At 38.5% G+C, this 21,594-nt stretch overlaps 1 protein-coding gene across 1 annotated transcript in view; it reads right to left on the bottom strand.

Annotated features, from left to right (window-relative positions):
• shtn1 (shootin 1) overlaps positions 1-21,594 on the bottom strand; it is a 45,159-nt gene that overhangs the window by 13,055 nt on the left and 10,510 nt on the right. Inside the window, exons 4-14 of the mRNA XM_036546754.1 lie at positions 16,283-16,377; positions 10,389-10,560; positions 9,656-9,753; positions 7,924-8,005; positions 6,875-6,969; positions 6,039-6,185; positions 2,933-3,086; positions 2,388-2,508; positions 2,200-2,285; positions 967-1,082; positions 101-154 (exon numbers count right to left, since the gene is read on the bottom strand). Of these exons, the coding sequence (XP_036402647.1) occupies positions 101-154; positions 967-1,082; positions 2,200-2,285; positions 2,388-2,508; positions 2,933-3,086; positions 6,039-6,185; positions 6,875-6,969; positions 7,924-8,005; positions 9,656-9,753; positions 10,389-10,560; positions 16,283-16,377 (1,220 nt within the window). The remainder of the gene's footprint in view (positions 1-100; positions 155-966; positions 1,083-2,199; positions 2,286-2,387; positions 2,509-2,932; positions 3,087-6,038; positions 6,186-6,874; positions 6,970-7,923; positions 8,006-9,655; positions 9,754-10,388; positions 10,561-16,282; positions 16,378-21,594) is intronic.

The raw sequence follows: 21,594 nt of genomic DNA, 5'->3' as shown, positions 1-21,594 counted from the left end.
CAACAGTGTCTTGCTCTTGTTGGGGTCTAACTTTGGTGGAAAGAGAAGAAAAAGCCTTGATTAAAACTAAATCAGTCCAGTTTTTTTTTTTTTTTTTTACCAGAATTCCTTTCAGCTCCTGCACAGCAGCAGAATTAGGTGGCACCTTTTCTTTCTGTTAAAAAAATAAATTAACTGTTAGATACATCAAGCAATGCAGACTTTTCACCCCTCTGCCCCAGCAAAGCTTTTTTTTATCAGGAGACCTGGAACCTGTCAAAGACACATGCTGGAAGTATATTAAATCCCATTTACTGATATGCCCAACACAACAGCAGAATGTACAAAAAACGTCTCCAGGAGATTAAAAACTGGATGCAAAGAAAATAATAAAAGAACTGCCAGCACATACAAAATGAAGTCAGACAAAGTTTTAATTTGAATTTTTCTTTGTAGCAGTAGTCTGAAAGCTAAGGACAAGTTTAGGCCACAATGCCATCGGAAGCTTGTACTGTTAAATTCATTAAAAAACTCACTCATGAAAAAAACTCATAATGAAACAAACTGCCATTACTTACTAAAAAAGACTATGATGCTGGGAATAAATAACACTTTGCTAGCATAAAATAACTTGCATGAGATGACATTCAGTGAAATGCAGGTCTTTGTAAATTTTGAGCTCAGCAGAGTATATGCGAGACATTACAGCTCCAAAGGCTGTTGCAAACAGTGTCTGTAGCTACCAACGTTGGTCTTCTTTGCAGCTAACAGCTCAAACATAACAGGCTACAGAGTGCTAATCCAGGCACATTATCATTGTACATCTCATCAGAAACACATCAGAGTGACCTGTCTCAGGGAAGCAAATAGAAATATACATGTTATATAAAATTAAATACATAGCAATACGAATGATTTATTCTGATGCTCAGACAAGAGACCTGCTCTAGGTGAGCTCTGCATGTAATTTCAGCAGGGGGGCTATACCTGCAGCTGTTTGGTCCTGCTGGATGCGTGGCTGACAGGTCGTAGCTGAACCCCTTTTTTAATTCGATCCATCATCTCGTCCACCGCCTGCTGCCTGACGTTTGACATCTTCGTCTCTGTCCAGGCAAGACAGAATGGACAACAACAACAAAAAACAGGTATCATTAAGGGGGCATTTTTGCCCGTGCATGCACAGGTGCACCTTAAGGTAAAAATAGTTAAAAGGCTGTTTCCCATGATAGCATATACAGTATATGTGGCCCAGGTATGGTTGGCTACCTAGTACTTGATGTGGCCAGGATGTAGTTACACTACATCTGGCAGAAGCACAATTATTTTTTAAAGGGTAATTTCTTAACAACAAAAAAACTTCACAGGCAGTGCCAGAATACTAATGGACCTGTAGTAATATTATTCAAGGTTTGTCCTTCAAAACAGCAAAAGGGGGAGTCTAACTGTAAGAACCAGGTTATAGTAAAGTATCATTTTTAGCATCAGTCCCCAACAAATACAAAAGAAACAACAAAAATGTGTGTCCTTCATCACTTCCATTTTTGACCCTTACGCTTTTACATGGAGATGGCTGCTGTTTTAATGTGTTCTTAGAAAGAAAGAAAAAATCACTTTGCGCAAAGTCCTTGATTTAGTTATGAATCAATTTTTTTTAAATAGTTTACTAAATTCCAGTTCATTGAATTATACCACAATTAATTCATTTACTCACATTTATAACAGCATGATTTCAGAATGAGGGATTTCTGACACAAACATACCCAAAGTTTATGGGTTATTCGGGGTTGGCAAAACAAATCCAATTCATATGACGCCTGTTATCTTGAATCTGTAAAAGTTGTATGTCAACAACTTCCCTCTGAGTGGTGATGTGCCCCACTGCTAGTCTAGGCTTAGATGCCATTGTGAAGGCAGCAAACAGAAAAATCTTGGCATTTTGGTAACACTTTAGCTTCTATTCATTCTCACGACAACACGCCTAGTCCTTAACTTTGCAAGTCATAAGTTTCCATTTTGCAGTATTGCTTAAATTTGTAAACAAATTATGTTAAACTACAGTCTGATAATGAAGGATGGACAAAAAGTGAAAATGCTGTTTGGTACTAAAAGTTAAGATAAAGACTGCAGTGAGGACAAAAGATAAACAAAAAAGAACTACTTTTATGGGTCAGGTGACCAGTATATAAAAGGTTTTCACTTGTGTAAGGTAAGGGGCCTTACCTGCATCCTTTTCTGGGGACTCTTGGACTACTAGTGGAATGTCATTGTTTGCCTGCCTCTTTTTGCGCATCATAGACAGAAGGGAGCTGCGAAGATTAAACAAGGTCAGCTAAAAAAGCCGGACAACACTAAAAAGTAATAACGTGGAGGGTGTGAGGAATCTGTGAAAGCTCCACCGGAGAGCCCACCTGAGAGGGTTTGAAGCAGAGGGCGCTGGTGGTGGAGGTGGAGGAGGGGCTGGAGGAGGTGGAGGGGGTGGAGCAGATGGGGTATTGACAGCTAGTTGTAGCTTCTTTTGAAGCTCCTCCACTGTGAATTAAAAACAAAAACCAAGAAATAAAGGGTTGTGTTATTAAGTCAACCTAATCTTCCGTCTCAAAAATAATAATATCCAATGTTAACGAGAATGACAACACTTCACTCATTTGCAGGTAAATACATTACTGAATTGAAATGTCCAACTAGAGTGAATTAGAGATGTAGGACATGAGCAATCACCCATAGCTTGCAGGCAGTCATGTGACTAAGGCTTTTTCTATTTTAGTGCCTTTTACAGTTGATATAAGACTTGTCACATTAAGACGTAATTTGTTAAGCCTGCATTCACACCACACTCCGAACACATATGCACATATGTAGATGGTGTGGGGGGATGGATGGGGGGAGATATTTCTAGTTACTTATTTGATGTTAACACCTCCATCTGTGCACAGCATGCTAAGCGGCCGCTCACCTGTAAACCGCAGGTCCTTGGCTGCAACCTCCGCCTTGGCACACCTGTCCTCGCACTCCTTCTTCTCCTCCTCCAGCAGCTCCACCTGACGCCGCAGGGCCTCCACCTCCTTCCGCAGCTCGGAGCTCTGAAGCTGCTCCTGAATCTCCTTCATCTGACAGCAGCAGACACAACACGCACCAAAAGGCATAACGAAACCGTAAGTAACCTTCACTAGACTACGCCAGATAATAACAGACACGCAACACAAACACATCAAACAAAAATGCTCATCTGGCAACAATGACACAGCACATGAATGTACCGCAAGCAAACATGTTCTTGAACTATCATCTGTCAAATCCGGACATTGTATACACTGTATGATATGTAGGTACAATACATTAACGGGTTCTTGAGTGACTTCCATCTAACTATAAGAGGCATTAAAAATCTGCTCTTTTAAATTTTAAATGAGCAGGTATACAATTGAATGGGAGAAAACAGGAGTGCAGCAGTTTTTTCAATGACTACTCTATCATTCAAAGAGAAAAAAGTATGTGGACTGTAGTGAAATTTTCTTGCATTTTTTTTGTATTTCCATTGATATTACACAGTGTTAAGGAAACAAAAAACCCTCCAATAAATGACACAGATTAGCAGGTCAAATCTTGACCTAGTAACATAGAAGAGCTTCACTGCACTTCCTACAGATTCTCATTGCTCTAGTACTGAACTGATTTTTTTGATCTAACAAGTTTTTCTTCATCTATGTAACTCTGTATTATTGAAAGCATAATCTTGTTAGTTTTATATTAATGCCTTTCCCCACATGTAAATCAGTAAGTGCACATTCATTTGTATCATGCCAATGCAATCTGGACTACTTCTGCTCACCTTAATTCCAAAATCAAAAGTGAACATTAGCTGAAGTTAGACTTAATTCTAAAGAGGTGCACAAGTTTGACTGATTTCAGATGAGTGGACTTACAACAAATTTGCTGAACAGTATTCATTTAGCTTATGATCAATGGTGTGTTACTTCACAACTCCCCCTCAACTGTGATTACCAGTGCACAATGTTTCTAATGAGAACGGTATTACTGGTAAAATAACTTATTTTAATACTTAACAGTTAAAGTGCAAAAAACTATAAAATCTAAAGGGGATGAGACATAGGTTTCCTGGTTGATCAGTGCAAGGGATATTATTATCATTACTATTAATATTAACAATCAATGGTTGTCCTGGAAACATATGTGTACATTATTAAACATAAAATCCAAATATAGCTGATGTATGTTGTATTGTATGAAGGAAGAAGATTTTTTTTATTAATTAGCCATTCCCCAATAAAGCATATTACCATCCCTCTAAAATAAGTACCTCAAACTAACATTACAGTTCACAAAATGTGTACACAGACAGTACAAGTCACTAAGAGACTGTGATCTCAAATTTCCTTGACTGTTTTCATATAAACTGACAGGAAAAAAAGATGTTAAAACAAGTTATGATAATGACTATTATTGCTTTTTTTTTAAAGGGTCAAACACGATGTAGCTTGACAGAAGTACTAACACAAATAGCTCATGTGGTGATAATTGATGGTAAGTAGCATTGGAATGGTGCCAGTCTTTATTTCACTCCTCAAATAATGTGTTAATTGTTCTTTAAATGGAGGCCATGGTTCACTACTTTCCCCATCCTAGAAAAGATCAGTGATCCCACTTTTTGTAATTGTTTAAATCAATTTAAAAAATGGTGCCGGAGCAAGAGTAAACGAACACAGTTTGCTTCTCAAAGGATTCGGTGAACATTAGGAATGTGAGCTGTATCTCACCGATTTTAATTACACAGGATTTACAGGAATGAAATGATCAGTTTTCTTTATAACCAGAGGGTTCTTCTGAGAGTTTAACATTACATTACATTTACATTATATTTAGCTGCTTAGCAAATGGTCTTATCCAGATGTACATACATTATAATTCTTATGTTACCAATTTCTACAGCTGGATGTTTACTGAGGCAATTTTGGCGTTAAGTACCTTGCCCAAGGGTACAACAGCAGTGCCCCGGTGGGGAATCAAATCGGCAGCCTGTGGTTTTTTGGGTTATGTGCACTGCTCCTTACCACTACACCTCATTGTTGCCCAAGTGTAAATCATATATAGTATTGAGTATAAAGCTTCCTGCTCTAAAAACGTAAGTAAAACATTAAAGGCTTAAGTTAAAAAAGGAATAGCCTTAGCGGAGTGACAAATTACAAATCATATGACTTGGTTGAGGAATGAACTCCATCCTCTTGTGGGCGCATATAATCATTTGAATAAAAGGAGCAAACATTCCACAATCAAGGCGCACTTCACTTCTATTTCCATACTTCCAACTATTTGTGAAAACAAGCAAACTGGGAATAGTATAGGAGTACAGGCACCAGAAGATGAAAAGGAAAGTAGAGGACACAGAGATGTGATATCTGACATGCCTTCCCAGAAACAGGGCTGAGGGTTTAAAAATAAACAGATTCCATTATAATAAATGGTGTTTTCTATATTTCCCCCTGCTGCTGCCACACTTGTTCATCTGCATGAGGAATCAAAATGCAACAATGGAGGCTGCCAAAAAATGAACTGTAGCTGAACTTTAGCTTGGGAGACATCTGAAAAAATTTAAATGTAAATTTCAGTAATTACCACAGAAACAAATATAGCCTTGCTCTATAAAACAAGAAACAGCCACATTGCATCAAAGATAGTATTATCATTACTGTTATTATGAAGCCAACCAGTTATAATGAGACACCCTTTTGTCATTGTTCAGATTTCCTTTTTTTCCATGTGGCTATATGGTTTATCACAAACTTACAAAACCTTTTCAGGGCTACAGGACATATGTTCACAGAAAATTATATATCCATAGGTCACATGGTAAAGGTAATTTTTTCTGAAAAAGTATGATGCAGAATAATGAAATTCATTCCACAATGAAGACAAAGAAAACCACAGGACTGAATTAAGTAAGCATTAACAAGACAAAGTCGTCAGAACAAGCCTGTAAGTGACGACACTTCATGGTGTGACCTGTGTGGTTCTGAACACGTGCGGCTCCTGCGGAATGTCACCTGCTTTTGGTGCTCCAGCTTCTGTGTCTCTAAGGCCTGGGTCAGCCTGGCTACGTCACTGAGGGCCTCCTGCAGCGCTTCACTGGGCGACGTGTTCTGCAGGAGAATCTGACTCTGCCTGTTCAGCTTCTTCTGTTCCACTAGCATCTGGGAGAGCAGTGAGAGAGCCTGGTTAAAACCGATCCTAACACTGGACAGCTGTAACAGGAGACAGCCAACATGGTGGGTAATCACGCATGCTTGCAGAGACCAGTTTCAGAGAATGGGGACATAATAAAAAATAACAAAAAATAAACAATTAAAAAATTGCCTCATGCACTGAAAACATGTAATTCCTTTTTTCAGTTCTAATATAAAGAAAAACCACAGCAACACCCATGTTGCACATTGTTTTTATATTTATTGACTAATGTGTCCTGTATATACAAATGGTACAAACAATGTATGGATTATTTTGCTGTGAATTTGCTAATTTACTCTCCAGTGAAGAGAAGTCATTCATTATGTGGTAATTATATTAAAACTGAGTGCAGAGGGAATGTATAGAGAGAGACTGTAAAACATTAAATGATTACAGACGGAAATACATAATGGATTGAGTGTCTGGGGTGGCTGATTAGATCAAAGAGGTTGTAGCTAGATATTCTGGCAAGTCTTCGGGTGAGGTGATAACGCCTGCTAGTGTTACCAGGCTTACAGTGCTTAACAATACCACAACAAACACAAAATGCCCTCTTTATCTGAAAGCAGATGGCACAAATGGATGTCACAAGAAATGTGGGGACAGATACTTTGTGGATATATGGTGAGTTGCGCGAGAAATGGCGAGAGCTTGCCTCGCGTGCGAAGTTCTCCGCCTCAGCCCGCAGATCCTTCTCAAGCTCCAGATTCTCCTGCAGTACCTCATACTCTTCCAAAGCCAGCAAAGACACTGTTTGCAAACAAGAAGTCATTACAGAACAGAGATAAGTTCAAGTGTCATTGAGAATGCTCCAGCTCCTTTACCAAATGGTCTCCACTGCAGAACAGGGGGTGACATCTTTTTTTTTACTGTGCTGTTACACTAATCAGAGGAGCTCTCTTGCATATGTACTCCTGGAATGTATACAAATTCAACACGTGTCAAGTGCACGAAGAAAGCTGAATCTCAGCATACACCATCGTCGCAGCACAATTTGAGGTGCTCGAATTTTCATAAAACTTATGACAGCAATGAAAACATCTGTGTGCCTTTGATTTCAGAGGGCTTAAAGTGATGGGGGCCATATAAATAGACAACATAGCTGTACCCCTTTAAATTATTTCCTTATTTAGACATGTTTTCATTCACAGCAGATAATTACCATGCACGTTCACGCCACTGAGTGGCACTTTGAATAATCGGCACAACGGTCTCTCGAAGAGCATTACTCATTCAACATGCCGCAGGATTGTTCTCCTAGATGTATACTTGTTTGTCTGTCACCTTGTATCCTGAGAACATTCAATAACTTATCAGTAATAACAGGCCATGAGTGTGTTGTGTTCCGGGTACAGACTGTCTGGCACAGGGCCTACAAACACTGTTTCGCTTGTCACAATGAAATGCATTTTCGAAAGGCATGCTAAAACACCCTCAAACAATGCTGAATATTAATCTGCATTATCTCTTTGATATGCATCTGGTTAAGGCAGCCTTCAAGCTTGAGGCACAAAAAGGGTACTTCACTTGACTTGTCTTCTTGAAAATAAAAAAAGCACTCAAGGCTGGGAAACATAAACACCTACAGAGCAGGAAGCCTTGTCTGTTTGGCGGGCTGATGTACAGGAGCATTCTTGTGTCAAATTTGTCTTTGGGACAGTGGTGGGTGGAAGCAAAATTGCGGTAAATAAGGAACGGTGCAACCTCTGTTGTACTTTGCCAAGAGCTTCTTTTGTTGAATCGCCTCAGCAATCAGAGTGGTATTATTGTGTTTCTCCTTCAACAGCTGTAAGGAAAACAAAAAGAAAGAGGACATGTGACGGTGTGTTGCTTTGCTTCGTTACAAAGCCTTGCTTACACAATGCCTTAAATCCACAGCAGACAGATATCTGCGAGTTATTTTACCTGGTTGATTTTAATAACTCAATAAACCCAGAATTATGTGTGATCCAGATATCCAAACACAAGACCTGTCAGTGGGCTGCAGTCCAAACAAGACTGTCAAAGGACTCAAAAGAGTGGATTTCATTTAATGGCGCACTGGACCAAATCATTTTCCCCTTTCTGTGACTTTATGCTTCTGTTATTATATTCTTACATTTTTTTTTATAAATGATAAAATTCACTTGGTGTTGTAAGTGAGCCTTGAAATTAAAACTCAAACAGTCTATTGTACATGTTTATTGACTAATATATCTTAATATATATTAAGATATCTTAATCTAATATAACTTTGTAGCACCAAATTGTATTGTTAGTGCTAGTTTTCCCTGACAGCAGTTCAAGTTTTTTATTTTGATGAAATGCCTGTTAAATGGCTCCATAGGGAAACAGCAGACTCAAGTCCACAGTCCACAAATACAGCAGAGCAGCAAAGAGGGATATCAAGTGTTTAATACTTTGGGGCCATTCCATGCCAACTTCACGCAATTTATGAATTTTTGAAGTTTGGCCCTTGGAGCTAAATGTCATCATTTTTGCGATTCTTTGTATGTGTACTATAAGCCTCACCAACTGCTTATTTTTCAATGGATTGGGTTGAAATTTGTACTGAACATCCAAGAAACCCTAAGGATAATTTGAAAGATGTATTCGTGTAAATACTTGTTGCTGAATGTTTTACAGTAATCAAATTAAAAATTAAATATAAATGTAAAAAAAAAAATTCAAAAATTTCAATTTCCTTGAAACATTTTTTATGTGAAAGTATTAATATTCACTGCAGATACATAAAAAATTTAAAGATGTTATATTACTTCATCATTTAATAATCTTTTGAAAACAGCTAATTTTTCATACTTTTCACTGGCTGTAATATTACATTCAGCGGTTTCATTTCATAGGTAGATATTTGTACTATGTTGACTTAAAGGTTTTCTATCTTTGTGTGATACCTGTTGAGCCTGTTTTTCATTGGGTTCAGGAAATTTGCAAGTTACAGCAAATTATCATTAGGATTTCTTGGATGTTCAGTACAAATTTCAACCCAATCCAGTGAAAAATAAGCAAATGGTGAGGCTTATAATACACATACAAAGAATCGCAAAAATGATGACATTTAGCTCCAAGGGCCAAACTTCAAAAATTCATAACTAAAAAAGTATTTGGAGTAGAGCTATAGAAGTTTGCAAGGTCCCATGAATTTGATAGAAGTTTTCACATGAATTTTTTCAAGAAAATCCATGACATGGACTGGGAGTTCCTAGGTGAGTTGGCATGGAATGGCCCTTTGTTATTTTGATCCATCATGCATTTCAATAATAACTTCCAGATAACGTACAAAATGTGGCTAGAGCCTGAGGGTCAAATATAAAAGCTCTTTGTACCAAGCTTGTTGGATGAAGACATTTTTCACAGTAAAAGTGATCAACTGTACTTGCTTAACTACTGATGTACTAGCCTAGCAGATCCTAAAGATAAAAATTTATCTACTCACTTCTTCTCTGATGGTCCTCAGTCTCTCCTTTGCCTCATCTAACTCTATGGCAGTTTGCCTCTTTTCATCAAGCACCAATGCCAGTTTATCCTGAAGCTCTGTCAACATTTAGCAAAAAAAAGTAAAGAGTGAGAGATGAACTCCATTTTAAAAGAAGCATAAATTCACGGGTTGTAATGGAATAACATTCCAAAGGACCAAAATTTAACTTTACTTCTCTACTTTATAATATACTTAGTTCTCCACAAATCTATTTGCTATGCGGTTACTCTTAATCAAAGCCTACACTGCTGACATTTTACACATAATTTCTTCATACAGGTGGGCATTTGTTAAATAAATTCCAAGTATCTTAAAAATAGCAGTATCCCAGTTAGGATTTAAACCTCCAATCTCCTAAACCACTACAGCCCATTGCTAGCCACACCATGTATAGTTTTCCAAGTAGTTTCAATGCATTTTTAAAACCAAACAGAAAAATACAGACAGGAGGCTCATAGGTCAAAACATCAACAAGTTTGGACTGCATTGAAAAAGCTTTTTTTTAAAAAATTTACTTCTTATTTTCTAGCACCTATTTATTAATAACTAAACTGAATCGTTGTTCATGTAATAGTGTACCACAAAACCTAAGTTGTGTTATGTCTGTGTTATGTTCACATTTTTCCTAGTATTGGGTAAATCCTTGTGTGATCCCAGCTGCAAGCTGAAGTGCATTATGGGCAAAGATCACCTGTGATTATCTTCTGGCAGTGAGTGGAGGAACACGTTTCAGTGCCCTGTTCACTCTCCGCTGGCGTCTCCTCATCCTCATCCTCGATGTTGATCTCGGAGATGACCTCCGGGCCGAGGCGGGACAAGTACAGCATGCTCTTCCTCTTCAGGGACCTGTTCTGACGGTTCAGCTGGAGGTGCGCAGAGAGGGCCAGGCAGCTGACATTTACGTGTATGGTGCCAGCTTACAAGGTGCCACTCTTCCAAAGGTGTCACTATACAGCATCTATGGTTTTCACCATTTATGGGTTTTTAATTACCTAGTTTTGCACTACTTACAGTAATCTGTAATTTACTAGATAAGATGCATACAAAATTAGGAAATGTATATAAATATACATTCGAACATACAAATAAACTGTATTCATGATTATGATTATAATCTGTGAAAAAATCACAACAAAACAAATCAAAAACTTAGAGAGTCTCTACATTATAGCCATTCAAAAAATACGTACAAGTGAAAAACATTCTGCGAAGTCCTGTATTTTGAAATGAATATAAAAAATAGCATTAATAACATGGTGCTTCATTGTAAAAATTCAGTATCAAGTGCTTTTAAATGGATACACCTTATACTCTTACACCACTGACTTTTTAAAGTTTGGAACAAAATTCTACTTTTGTATTAGCAGGGATGCAGAGATGGTCACATTATGTGATTTTTCATTTTCTGCAATTACTTTAAAAACAGGAGGTTAGTCTAAGGTGGTCTTACTGTTCCAAGAATCCTACACTTCCATGCAGTAAATATTAGCTGTGTCTATACAAAGTCATTCACATTTTCACTCTTCACAGGTGTAATCGGTTGAAAAGGATCATAAATCAACTGTCACAAATGAAAGATGCATAGAAGCAACTCAATTGTAACTCTGTAAGGAATTTGTAAAAACTAGATGGTAATTACCAATTATAAATGGCATATACAACATACACACAAAATTAAGTGATGCTCAGGTTTAATCTAATGTACTCAACCTTAATTAAGTCATAGCTGGACAAAGGGCCAGAGGAAAAAAAATCACAGAAGAAGGGAAATATTCTGTCAACAAACAGGACACCCAATTATGTCACACTGAGAGGAAAAGAACACATACCTCTGCTTTTAAGCATAATTACAGTACTTTAAGAAAATGTGCCTATTTACAGTACCGTCTGTAATGACATTTTGCATTTGTATATGGATGCATGCAATTTGATCTTTTTTCAATAATCCAAATTTGAAATTCACTGCAATAAATCTATGACAAAATGAAAACTAAATGAAAAATCTATGAGAATGAATCCATTTTTAAGCCAATTTATGATGGCCATATATATTAATTATGTCACCACTAAGTAAACGCTAATAATAAAGTCTATTGCTAGAAGATGTAAATTAAGCACATTTCTTGATGTCATTCTGGCTTTATGGCAAGAAGATGTGTTATGAAAAAGCAGCTGATAAAAGAAGCATTTATTAATGACATCCAGTCTGGTAAATTGCAGCGACCCATTTTTCTGATGAGGCCTTCCATAATGCATTTCGTACGCAATCAACAATACATAACACAGAGATAAAAAACACTCTTTGATAATAATCTACTATTGATGAGACAAAATATCTACGAAATTACATACTCAGAGAAATCACCAGCATGCAGGCGAGCAACTGTGCGCGCCAGAGGTCACCATTATAAAGTCAGGGCCTTCATCTTCTTTTATCAAACGTCAACAGAAAATGTCATGTTTTGGATTGCGCTTTGATTTGACTTGTGGCAAGGGGCCCTTCTATTGCCTCGGTTTTAATTCAAAATGTTGGGGAGTTTAAAAAATTGATTGCGGATTCCTGTCGGCCTTGGCGCTGGCAGCAAAATTACTAGCGTCGGATTCGCTTGACTAAATTAATAAGACATGAAGGTCATCTGCCTGTCTTATTTCTCTTGTTGTTTTTTTTTTTTTTGAACCATCAAAATGTTTTTTGACAGATTTACATGTAAATGAGCAATAAACCAATACTATAATTTAGGAAGCACACCCCTTAAAGATTTGCAAAGGAGGGAAAAAAAAGTAGTTTCATAAATATTACTTCTGATTCAAAGGTGCCCAAAGGAAAAGACCACACCTTACTGTGTATCTGCTCTTGACCAAATTCAGGTTTTTATAATGACTCTTTAGCAACTGGCTATGCCACACGTGGTCACAAGGCCTGGGTTAGTAAGTAGAAGTTGACCAGCCCTGACCCACTTGGTATATTAAACAGAGAAAGCTGGACACATTCTGAACCACAACTGCCCATGAACATATGCCATCTCTCTCAACAACATTTTGTTCCTACGACTCAACCATAAAGGAAGCACAGAGGCTATACCAGAAAATCAAAAGATTCAAGGCTTAAAAGCAGTGTGGCGTAGCGGTAAGGGGCAGGACTGCCTAAAGCTGCGGTTCAATTCCAAGGTGGGACACTGCTTTTGTACCCCTGGGCAAGGTACTTAACCCGAATAGCTTCAGTAAACACCCAGCTGGATGAATGGATGACAAACGGAAATTGTAAGCCATGTATGTCGCTCCTGATAAGAGCATCTGACAGGCAAATACTATGTAATGTGATCTTCAATAGGGCAGTCTTGGTGGTAGTATTATTAATAGGCAGCCAGTGGAAGGGGAGGACAGTGGAAGCATGGGAGATGGTTGGGAGCGACAAAACCATTCAGGCAGAAGAGCCTGCTGGGTTGGTCATGTTAGCAGGGAGAATGGGGAGGAGGGTGCTACAATACAGAGTACCACTGCCTGAACCAGTGACAGAGACCATACAGATTCCTAAGACACTGCACAGAAAGAATCATACAGATACAGGTCAGTGATACAACAACAGGAAGTGAGATGTTACATATGATATACTTGCAAGTGGTAACTAGTTCAGCAAACTGCTTCCAAGCTATATAAGGAAGTCCTGGATCAATGAAGAAATGCAACAGATAAGACTTAGAGAAGCTGAGTTTGACCTGATGGTCCATCTTCCAATCTCAGCAAGGCATTTTGAGGAAGACTGGCAGGGAACCCTGACAGCGTGGGGTCCAGCAGACTGCAATGCAGCACAGAAGACACACATATCTTGATGGAGGGGGGATTAAGGTGGTAGTTCTTGATCGATGCTACATTAAAGGTGTTTTGTTTTGGCAGAAGAATAACGCACAACTCAGTCTGAAGGATGAGGCCAAGCAACTTAATGTGGACACAACTCCCCTAGTCAGAGACAGATTCACACAGGTAACAAACTGAGATTCAGCAATGTCTCAAAAAGAAGCCAACTCCAACACAACTTCTGTGCAGTATAGGCTGCATAACTGCTGAGTTATGATGCAAAGTTTACAAACTTAATGTACTGTTTGATGAAGTTCTTCTGCTGACCAATGGGACATCATTACGTTATATTTGGTTGTGTTGTCATTGCTTAAAACTTGACAACTCAGGCTGGAACAAAGAAAAATTGCTCCTTCACAAAACAAATGACAAAACACTTAGCTTTGCCACACAGCTCCACCCCTTAGGCTTGCAGATTTTTGGAAGATTGAGGTGATCATCTGACAGGTATAATGGGCACTGCTGCCAAGAAAAGATACACCTCACTTGTAGGTTCATCCACCATGGGATCATTTTACATTTGTGGTATGGTGCGACGGGAATTACAGCTATAGGCTATGGCCCATATTTGTGGGCAGGGCAGGTATGTAGAGAGAATGTATGAAAATGACACGTTTCTACATTTCTAGGAAGTTATTTCAATACCGTGAAGTGTGTATAATCAAGGCACACATCTTGAACAATTTCATCAAGGACAAATTCAATGGCCTATCTCATAAGAAGTATTTGTTGAACAACAGCTTCAGAATAGCTGCTGTTTATAGAATAGAAGAATACACGCTTTCTTATTTGTCCCTGTAACAACTGACTTCACAAAAAAAGCCTTTTGTAGATGCTGGAGGAAGAAAGAGAGGAGAATGAAGGCCAAATTCACAAGGCTGCTCCTGACATTTTACATGCTCCGTTTGGCCTATCATCCTGTTTTAACACTGTCCTTTCCTATGCTGTTCAGTATACCTTTGTTTGCTGCTCCCTGCCCCCCAGCCCATTTCACTGATGAGCTACTTTGAGTTTTGATGTCATTTATGTACAGTCTCCTCTGGGGCCTGTTTCTTAATATTTCCCAAAAGTATGATTACCACGACACCTTTATCCTCAGCTGAAACCCAATTTACTCATCAACAGCACAAACGTGCATCTATGGCTGCAAAGGCCTTGGCTAACTACCTCAGTGATTTAAGGTAAGATATGCTAGTTAGTTAGCAACAATTGCATTAAAAACATGAATCATAGCATGTATGTATGCATTTGCATTTATGCATGAGGAGAAATAATTACAGATGAAACCATTAATTGCTGCTTACTGCTTTATGCAATTGTAAGGAATGTGTTATGGCTGAGAGTATTATGTAAAATAGTGTCTGTAAATGCTGACAGACACCTTTGTCAGCACATTTATTATATCCTATAGTGTCACCTCATGAATCCATGTATCATTCTTAATTCTGAAGGTTCGAAATAATATGATGACTGATTAAATGGCAGTCACTTGAAGAACATACTGTGAACACCAGGTAACACAGACCTGAGCAGCTCAATGCATGATTCACTGTCACATGTCAACAAATGTTGGCATTATTAAGTAATGGCAACATTAATTAATCGATTAAACTGACAACATTATCCAAAAAGTTATGTGTAAAACTTTGGCAAAGGTATATTGATAATAATTATATATTGGTAATAAAACTTGGATCAAATGCAGGATGCAGTAAAACCAATTCAATTGAAAAAAAAAATTCACATTCTAAATTCACATGATACATATGTGACAATATAGTGAAGCACTGTGATATTTGGGGAAAAAAAAAAACAGATTTGATCGACTGACACCAGACTTTCCTAATGTGCTGTGGGAGCCACTGGCACAAATAAAAAATCTGCCATTCCAACAAAAATGCATGGACACCAACAATTCCATTCATGGTAAATAGGCGCAGCTGTGTCTGTGACCGAGACGGGCAGGCAGTGTGGATGAGAGGTGATGGAAACTTTTGGGGGGGGGGGTGTACGACTGTCTCGGGGTGCTATGCAAGAGCCTGACCAGCAGATTCAGCAGGTGGGGAAAGAGGGTTTTTGTCCAAGAGCTGCTGATAATCGCTGATGATTGTGATGATTAGAACCACCATGGGCAAAGGGAAATCATTCTGCTGCTTGGCCTGGTCTGAATCAGAGCAGAAATGTGGCAATTACACGAGCTTGTGAAAAAAGAAAAATTAATTTCTAGTTTTGGGGGTAGAGGCATACATACAAAAACAGATCAAATGCATCACTGGGAAGCAATGTTGTATTCATTCATGCTTAAGTCTAACAAGTCCCTCTGTATTTGAGTGTAACACAATGATTGAATAAAGAGCCAGAAAAAATTACACTACCATTACTATTGCTATAATTTATTGGCTGAGAATAAATTGACTGAGGCGTCCATTCAATCATAGTGGTAAAACAATACTGCATGTTCAAATCAAAATATAATTTAAGCAACATTACTTTTTGATATAATGTGTCAACTTTTGTCACTATATTCCTTCAGACTGAAAAATAGTAATATTGCCATACACAAATGAATTTAACTTCAGTTTAATCAATTCATCTGGACATCACAGACTGGAAGACCAGGACTGGTCCAGCCAGGTGTACATCAATATGGGCAGGGCTTTCCTTTCAGGGTTGAGGGATCAGGACCTTCAGAGGGAGAAAGAGGATGCTCTTCACAAGAAATGAACTCACCTTAGTGGCCAGAGCTTCGGCACTCTGTCTGCAGGATTTCTCGATCTCCAGGCTCTCCTGGATGAGGCTGACTTCCTCGATCACCATCTCAGACACTGTGGGAGAAAACAGTTAATTTCAGAAAGGCCTGCGCACATATAAAACTACAGGTAAAGCAATGGCTATTTCTCACATCCTTAGAGACTTAGAGTCCTTAGAGACTTAGAGTCCTTAGAGTCCCAGACTAAAAGGTCTACAGAGGCTTTCAGAGATACAGAGAAAGAAATGGAAAGAAATGTGAACTACAACAAATGTTGAAAAATAACTGCATTTAACAAAATCAGACATCTAAACTGCTCAAGTTTTAAAGCGGTAAAAGGAACAATAAACACTGTAATAGTGATACATGTTCTCAGATGAACAGAGTCAAGTAAATTTAAGGTAATAAATTAGGCATTAACAGAGGGAAAATTATAGTGGGAGAGATGCAGAAGCACTGATTAATGAGGAGTGTCTAAGAAATGAGGGCAGACAGAATTACAGTTGACAGCCATTCTACTACTTGATAGCTAGAGAACACAAGAGATGTAGACTGAAATGTGAGGACAGAAAGAGGAAAGACTGTGGCAAAAGGATATGACCTGTGTGCAGGAAGCAACAGCTGGCTGAAGAGGAGCAGATCAGTTGCCACAGCTGTAAGTGAGGGCAAGGCACTGGAAATGATTATAAAATCCAAAAGCGAGCCAGTGACAGAGTTCTCTCTTTGCTCCCCTTGTACTCAAATGACTCCAAGGTCTTCTTGAGAGTCCCGCTTGGCACCTCATTGTGCATACTGAAAAGGCGTAAGGCTGAATGCTCTCAGCACAGCCAGTAAGGCCTACTGGGCTCCAGAAGTGCTGATCACCTTGAACCAGAGCTTATTTCCAAAATGTGTTGCTGGACATGTGTTGAATATATGACTGTGTTGTGTATATATCAGAAGCCACATACACACTTTAAATTCTTTTATCAGCTAACTTACAGTGTGCTCAATTATGAAATTCTTCAATCTCCCTGCAGTTCATCAAACCCTACAGAAAAAGCAAATACCCTTTTATAACAAGAAATGAACCAGCTAAATATCACTTTGCGTAAACCCATACTTTCATCCGTCACTTTGTTTTTAAGCCACTTGCCATTCACAGTTGGGTTCATTCTGAAATTGACTCATTTAATATCACAGGAAAACCTGTTTATTGTCACAAATTCAAGCCAATTACGTATATAGCCCTTTAGTTTTAAATACATATGATTTAATCAATAATATCATACCAGCCAGCCAATCACAGTGAGACAGTGCTATGAAGGGATATCACCAGCTAAAGTCAGAGTGGTTAGCAAGCTTGTCATAAAAATGTCCTCATTTCTATACTGGTACTTGTCTTCAAATCATTTTAACCAGATCCATAATGGCAAAGTAGCAGGCTAGCTACTTGTTAGCTTTGCTCTTTGTGCCTTCTTGTCATCAATTTGAAACTCTGATCAACACAAAATGTCAAGAGACATGGCGGTTACTTTAATCATATGTTGCTTTAAAAAAGATGGCATATTGGATCCATAGGGATCCGCATTTTGGACACAATCTCTTCCAGTTATGCTGTCTCTAACACATGCATGGTTGTACTTAGTTTCCAGAGTATGTCTTATGGCTCCAAAAACTGTCAATAATATGTTAATATGCAAAAAGGTAATATACACATCTTTGCTGTCTGATGAAGACTGTATTATCAAAACATGTTGTAGACTGAGTAATTTGTAACTGTGGATTATACATTTAAGGCAGCCAAACAATACTGCAGAATCTGTGGACATGCTTTAAATTATGTCACAATTAAATAATAAAGGACACTGCCCTTTATTCTTAATAAGTGTTCTTAATAAATGATTCTTTGAAATCGAATAAGAAATTCCTTACCTGTAAAAGAAAACATTTCAAACTCGGGAATATCAATCAAAAAGAGTAGTTATTGTATTATTGTATCCATTAATTTATTTCCATTTCCACTACTTTTTATTTTGACATTTCTTTCAAATATAATTCATTTTTCAACACTCCAAGGCAATGCCTCCTATTGTCAAATGTACTGTCCTTGAACACAACAAGACAATAAGGTACAGTCACTTTCTCATTAATTAAAGTACTAACTTGGATGTGACATGCTGACATATTTGGTGTAGAAATTTTCACTTTTGGACTTGGTCTCCTCACTAAGCCTGACCTTACATTCTTTGTTGTATTAGGGATGACTGCATTTTCAATGCACTCCATGACTGCCTTCTTCCTTTCACTAATGTTTTCTGTAACACATGAAATTGTGAGCTCTTTTGGACACACTGCATCCGCCACTGTACAAACACAGTATTAGGAACTGAACTGAATGGTTGTAGTGGGTGCTCCCTTAACCGTTTATTGTAGTTTGAGATGAGTGCTAGTACTTGACACTGTACCTGTACCTGGTGTATAGCCTTTCAGAAGTGGCGCCAGCCCTCTACAGCTTTTTTATTACCTTGCCATGCACATATTGCCCTCAGCAACTTAACAGTAAACATATGTGTCTCTTATTGCAACATCTTAGCTTTAGTTTTGACCTGATTTTCAAGGCAGGGATGGCTTCATCCAGTTCGACCGCTCGTCCAAACTTCCACTGAGTTGCATTGATCAGAAATCAACAGAGAACAAGTATACAAATCTGACAAGAGCCTTAATTCATGATGCCTGGTTACAAGCGAATAAAAAAAATTGTGGCCGTCACTACAAAAGTAAAACATGTTCTGAGGCTCCAACTCAATTAACAGCATAATGTAGATTCTCGTTTTACAAATTTGATGGGGGGAGGAGGAGGAAAAAAACCTTAAATTTGGAAAGACACATTAAATGCTCTAAACCTTGACATTATTTGCAGCCTTAATCACAACCCAGAACCATGGAAGACCAGCTTATTGCCACTTAACTAATTAGCCATTGTGGTGGAGGTGGGGGAAAAACAGGAATTAACGCCGCTGCTGCAAGCCTTTCCTTCCAATGACACCTAATTAAAAGTTGATGAACGTTGATGCTCACGATATCAAAGTTCCTGCTGCACCCTTTTCCTGTCAGTCATTAAATAGCACTTAACTGCCAGTCGCACGCACACGCACACACACACACACACACACACACACACACACACACACACCCTTTCACAAGCGCAATAATGCCCCACGCACTCAAACGGCAAAGGGTGCCTTGAACTAAATGACATGTTAATTGTAATTACTGGTAGGCATGGTAAATAAACAGAGCTGGAAGTGAAAAGTGTATGAGTGCGGTCGACTGGGGCTGACACGTCAGAATTGGCAGTCTTAATTGTAAGTTTCTGCCTCCCTGTCGCTCCATCCAGAGATGTTTTTTTCCCTCTCTCTCTGCCTCTCCCTCTCTCTCTCTCTCTCTGGGAAGACAGTGATTACCCCTGTAGCCGACGTGCCGCATAATGGTATCAGCGCCGCCGACGGAGCGGTGAATTAAATTGTATCTGCTGCAGCGCTCAAGCCTTGATGAGGGGGGCAGATGCCTTTGTGGTGTTATCATTATAACACAATGGTCATGTTGTCATCAACCTTGCCATCGCCAATTGAAAAGACATGATTGTGTGTTGAAGCTTTTTTTTTCTCCCCCCGTCGTTTGCTGTGAATAGAAGCAATTTTCCAAGAGCTATGAAATCACGTAATAGGTCCTAATATGCAGCTGCCTGGCATCGAATGGCGGTTCCTATTAAAGTGGAAGTTGCACACAATATGTGTTTATGGCTCAAGAACAAATGGGTGCTGAGCAAAGGCCAAGTTTATTCAGACACAAATCCTGCTTTCCACTTCATCAAATAATTGCCTTTTTAAAACTGTATTTCGACTCAAGCTGGATGTTGTTGTACTTTTGAAATATGAAGTTTAAATTCAAATGCAATTCTTGTCTTACTCCTCTCAGCTGGGCTGTGAGGTGGAGTTGTGTGTTCAAACTTTTGAGGAAAAGGACTGGTGAGTACTATTTTCTCACAGAAATGGATAAGCAGTAAACAGAGGTTTTCGGTTGTATGTCCAGGTCTGAACAGATCCTGCGGCTCTTTCTTCCTTGAGCTCAGTAATGGCAACAGATAGTGCAGCTGCACTGCCATGTACGGGCGCTGTAATGTAATGTTAATTCACCGCATCTAGATGAACTGTGAGTGCGCACGCAGTTGCCACCACCACGGCAGCTACCGCGCACGCTACCACTTCAAAGACACTTTAACACACAGCCATGACCGCTACAAACAAGAACAATGAAATGCCTATGGGTTGCATTGAGATGCAAGTACCTGTTCTTTACAGGTTAAAGGCTGTCGTTGAGAACTATCACCTATTACCATCACATTATTTTTAAACTGATAAAAAACAATGCTGAAAAAAACCCAACCTGAGGACAGTCTACTACAGAAATGGAATGATCTAACCTGATATTTTGACTAAAAGGTCATTACAACAGTGATACCATTGGCTTACATTTTAAGGGATCAATAAGGTCAAAACCAAACATTATTCGCAATATTTTTTAATCTTGATTTTAAAAAAAGTCATGATTAAATATGACCTCCAGGCTGATCAGAAACAGGTAAATATTCAAGCCAAACTGTAGAAAGAAAATGTTATAAATAGGTAAAATGAGAAAGAAAACTGTATATTACTTTAAAAGTAATAAAATCCAACAATGCACTGTGTAGACACATTTCGATAACCTGCAACTGCAGCTGTGAACAAACTACATAGTATGGAGACATGATGAGTGCTTCTGTACATGAATTACTGCATACACAATGTTGCTTTAAACTAAACAGAAATGTAAATTTGTATGGAATATCAAAAAATACAGTCATAAAAACCCACAATTATCATAAAATTCTTTCATGTCATTCAAAGTCATAAAAATGTATGCATATGTGGCTATGTAAGCATTTAAAAGCATAGTGTTGCTTGTTTGGCCAATAACACTGCATATTGACAACGGCTTATGGTGGAAAACCCTCAGAGAACAGAAATCCATCCTATGCAATGGTAAAACCAATGTGCTTTTGACTCACGTGTGTAAGAAATGTAATGAGAAGCAACACAAAACAATTAAACGAGACTGCAGAGACTAGACTGGGAGAAGGTTTATACTGAAAGTCTTGTCTGCATCTTAAAGAACCATTTTTAAATGCATATATGAGTGTGTTTAAGTTAAGTATCACTAAAGTGCCTAGTAAAGTTATCTTTCCTATAGCAGTGCACAGGCTAAAATTAGC

Source organism: Megalops cyprinoides, chromosome 15, assembly GCF_013368585.1.
Source record: "Megalops cyprinoides isolate fMegCyp1 chromosome 15, fMegCyp1.pri, whole genome shotgun sequence".
Classification (NCBI taxonomy): Eukaryota; Metazoa; Chordata; class Actinopteri; order Elopiformes; family Megalopidae; genus Megalops; species Megalops cyprinoides.
This window is presented reverse-complemented; position numbering and strand designations above follow the sequence as displayed.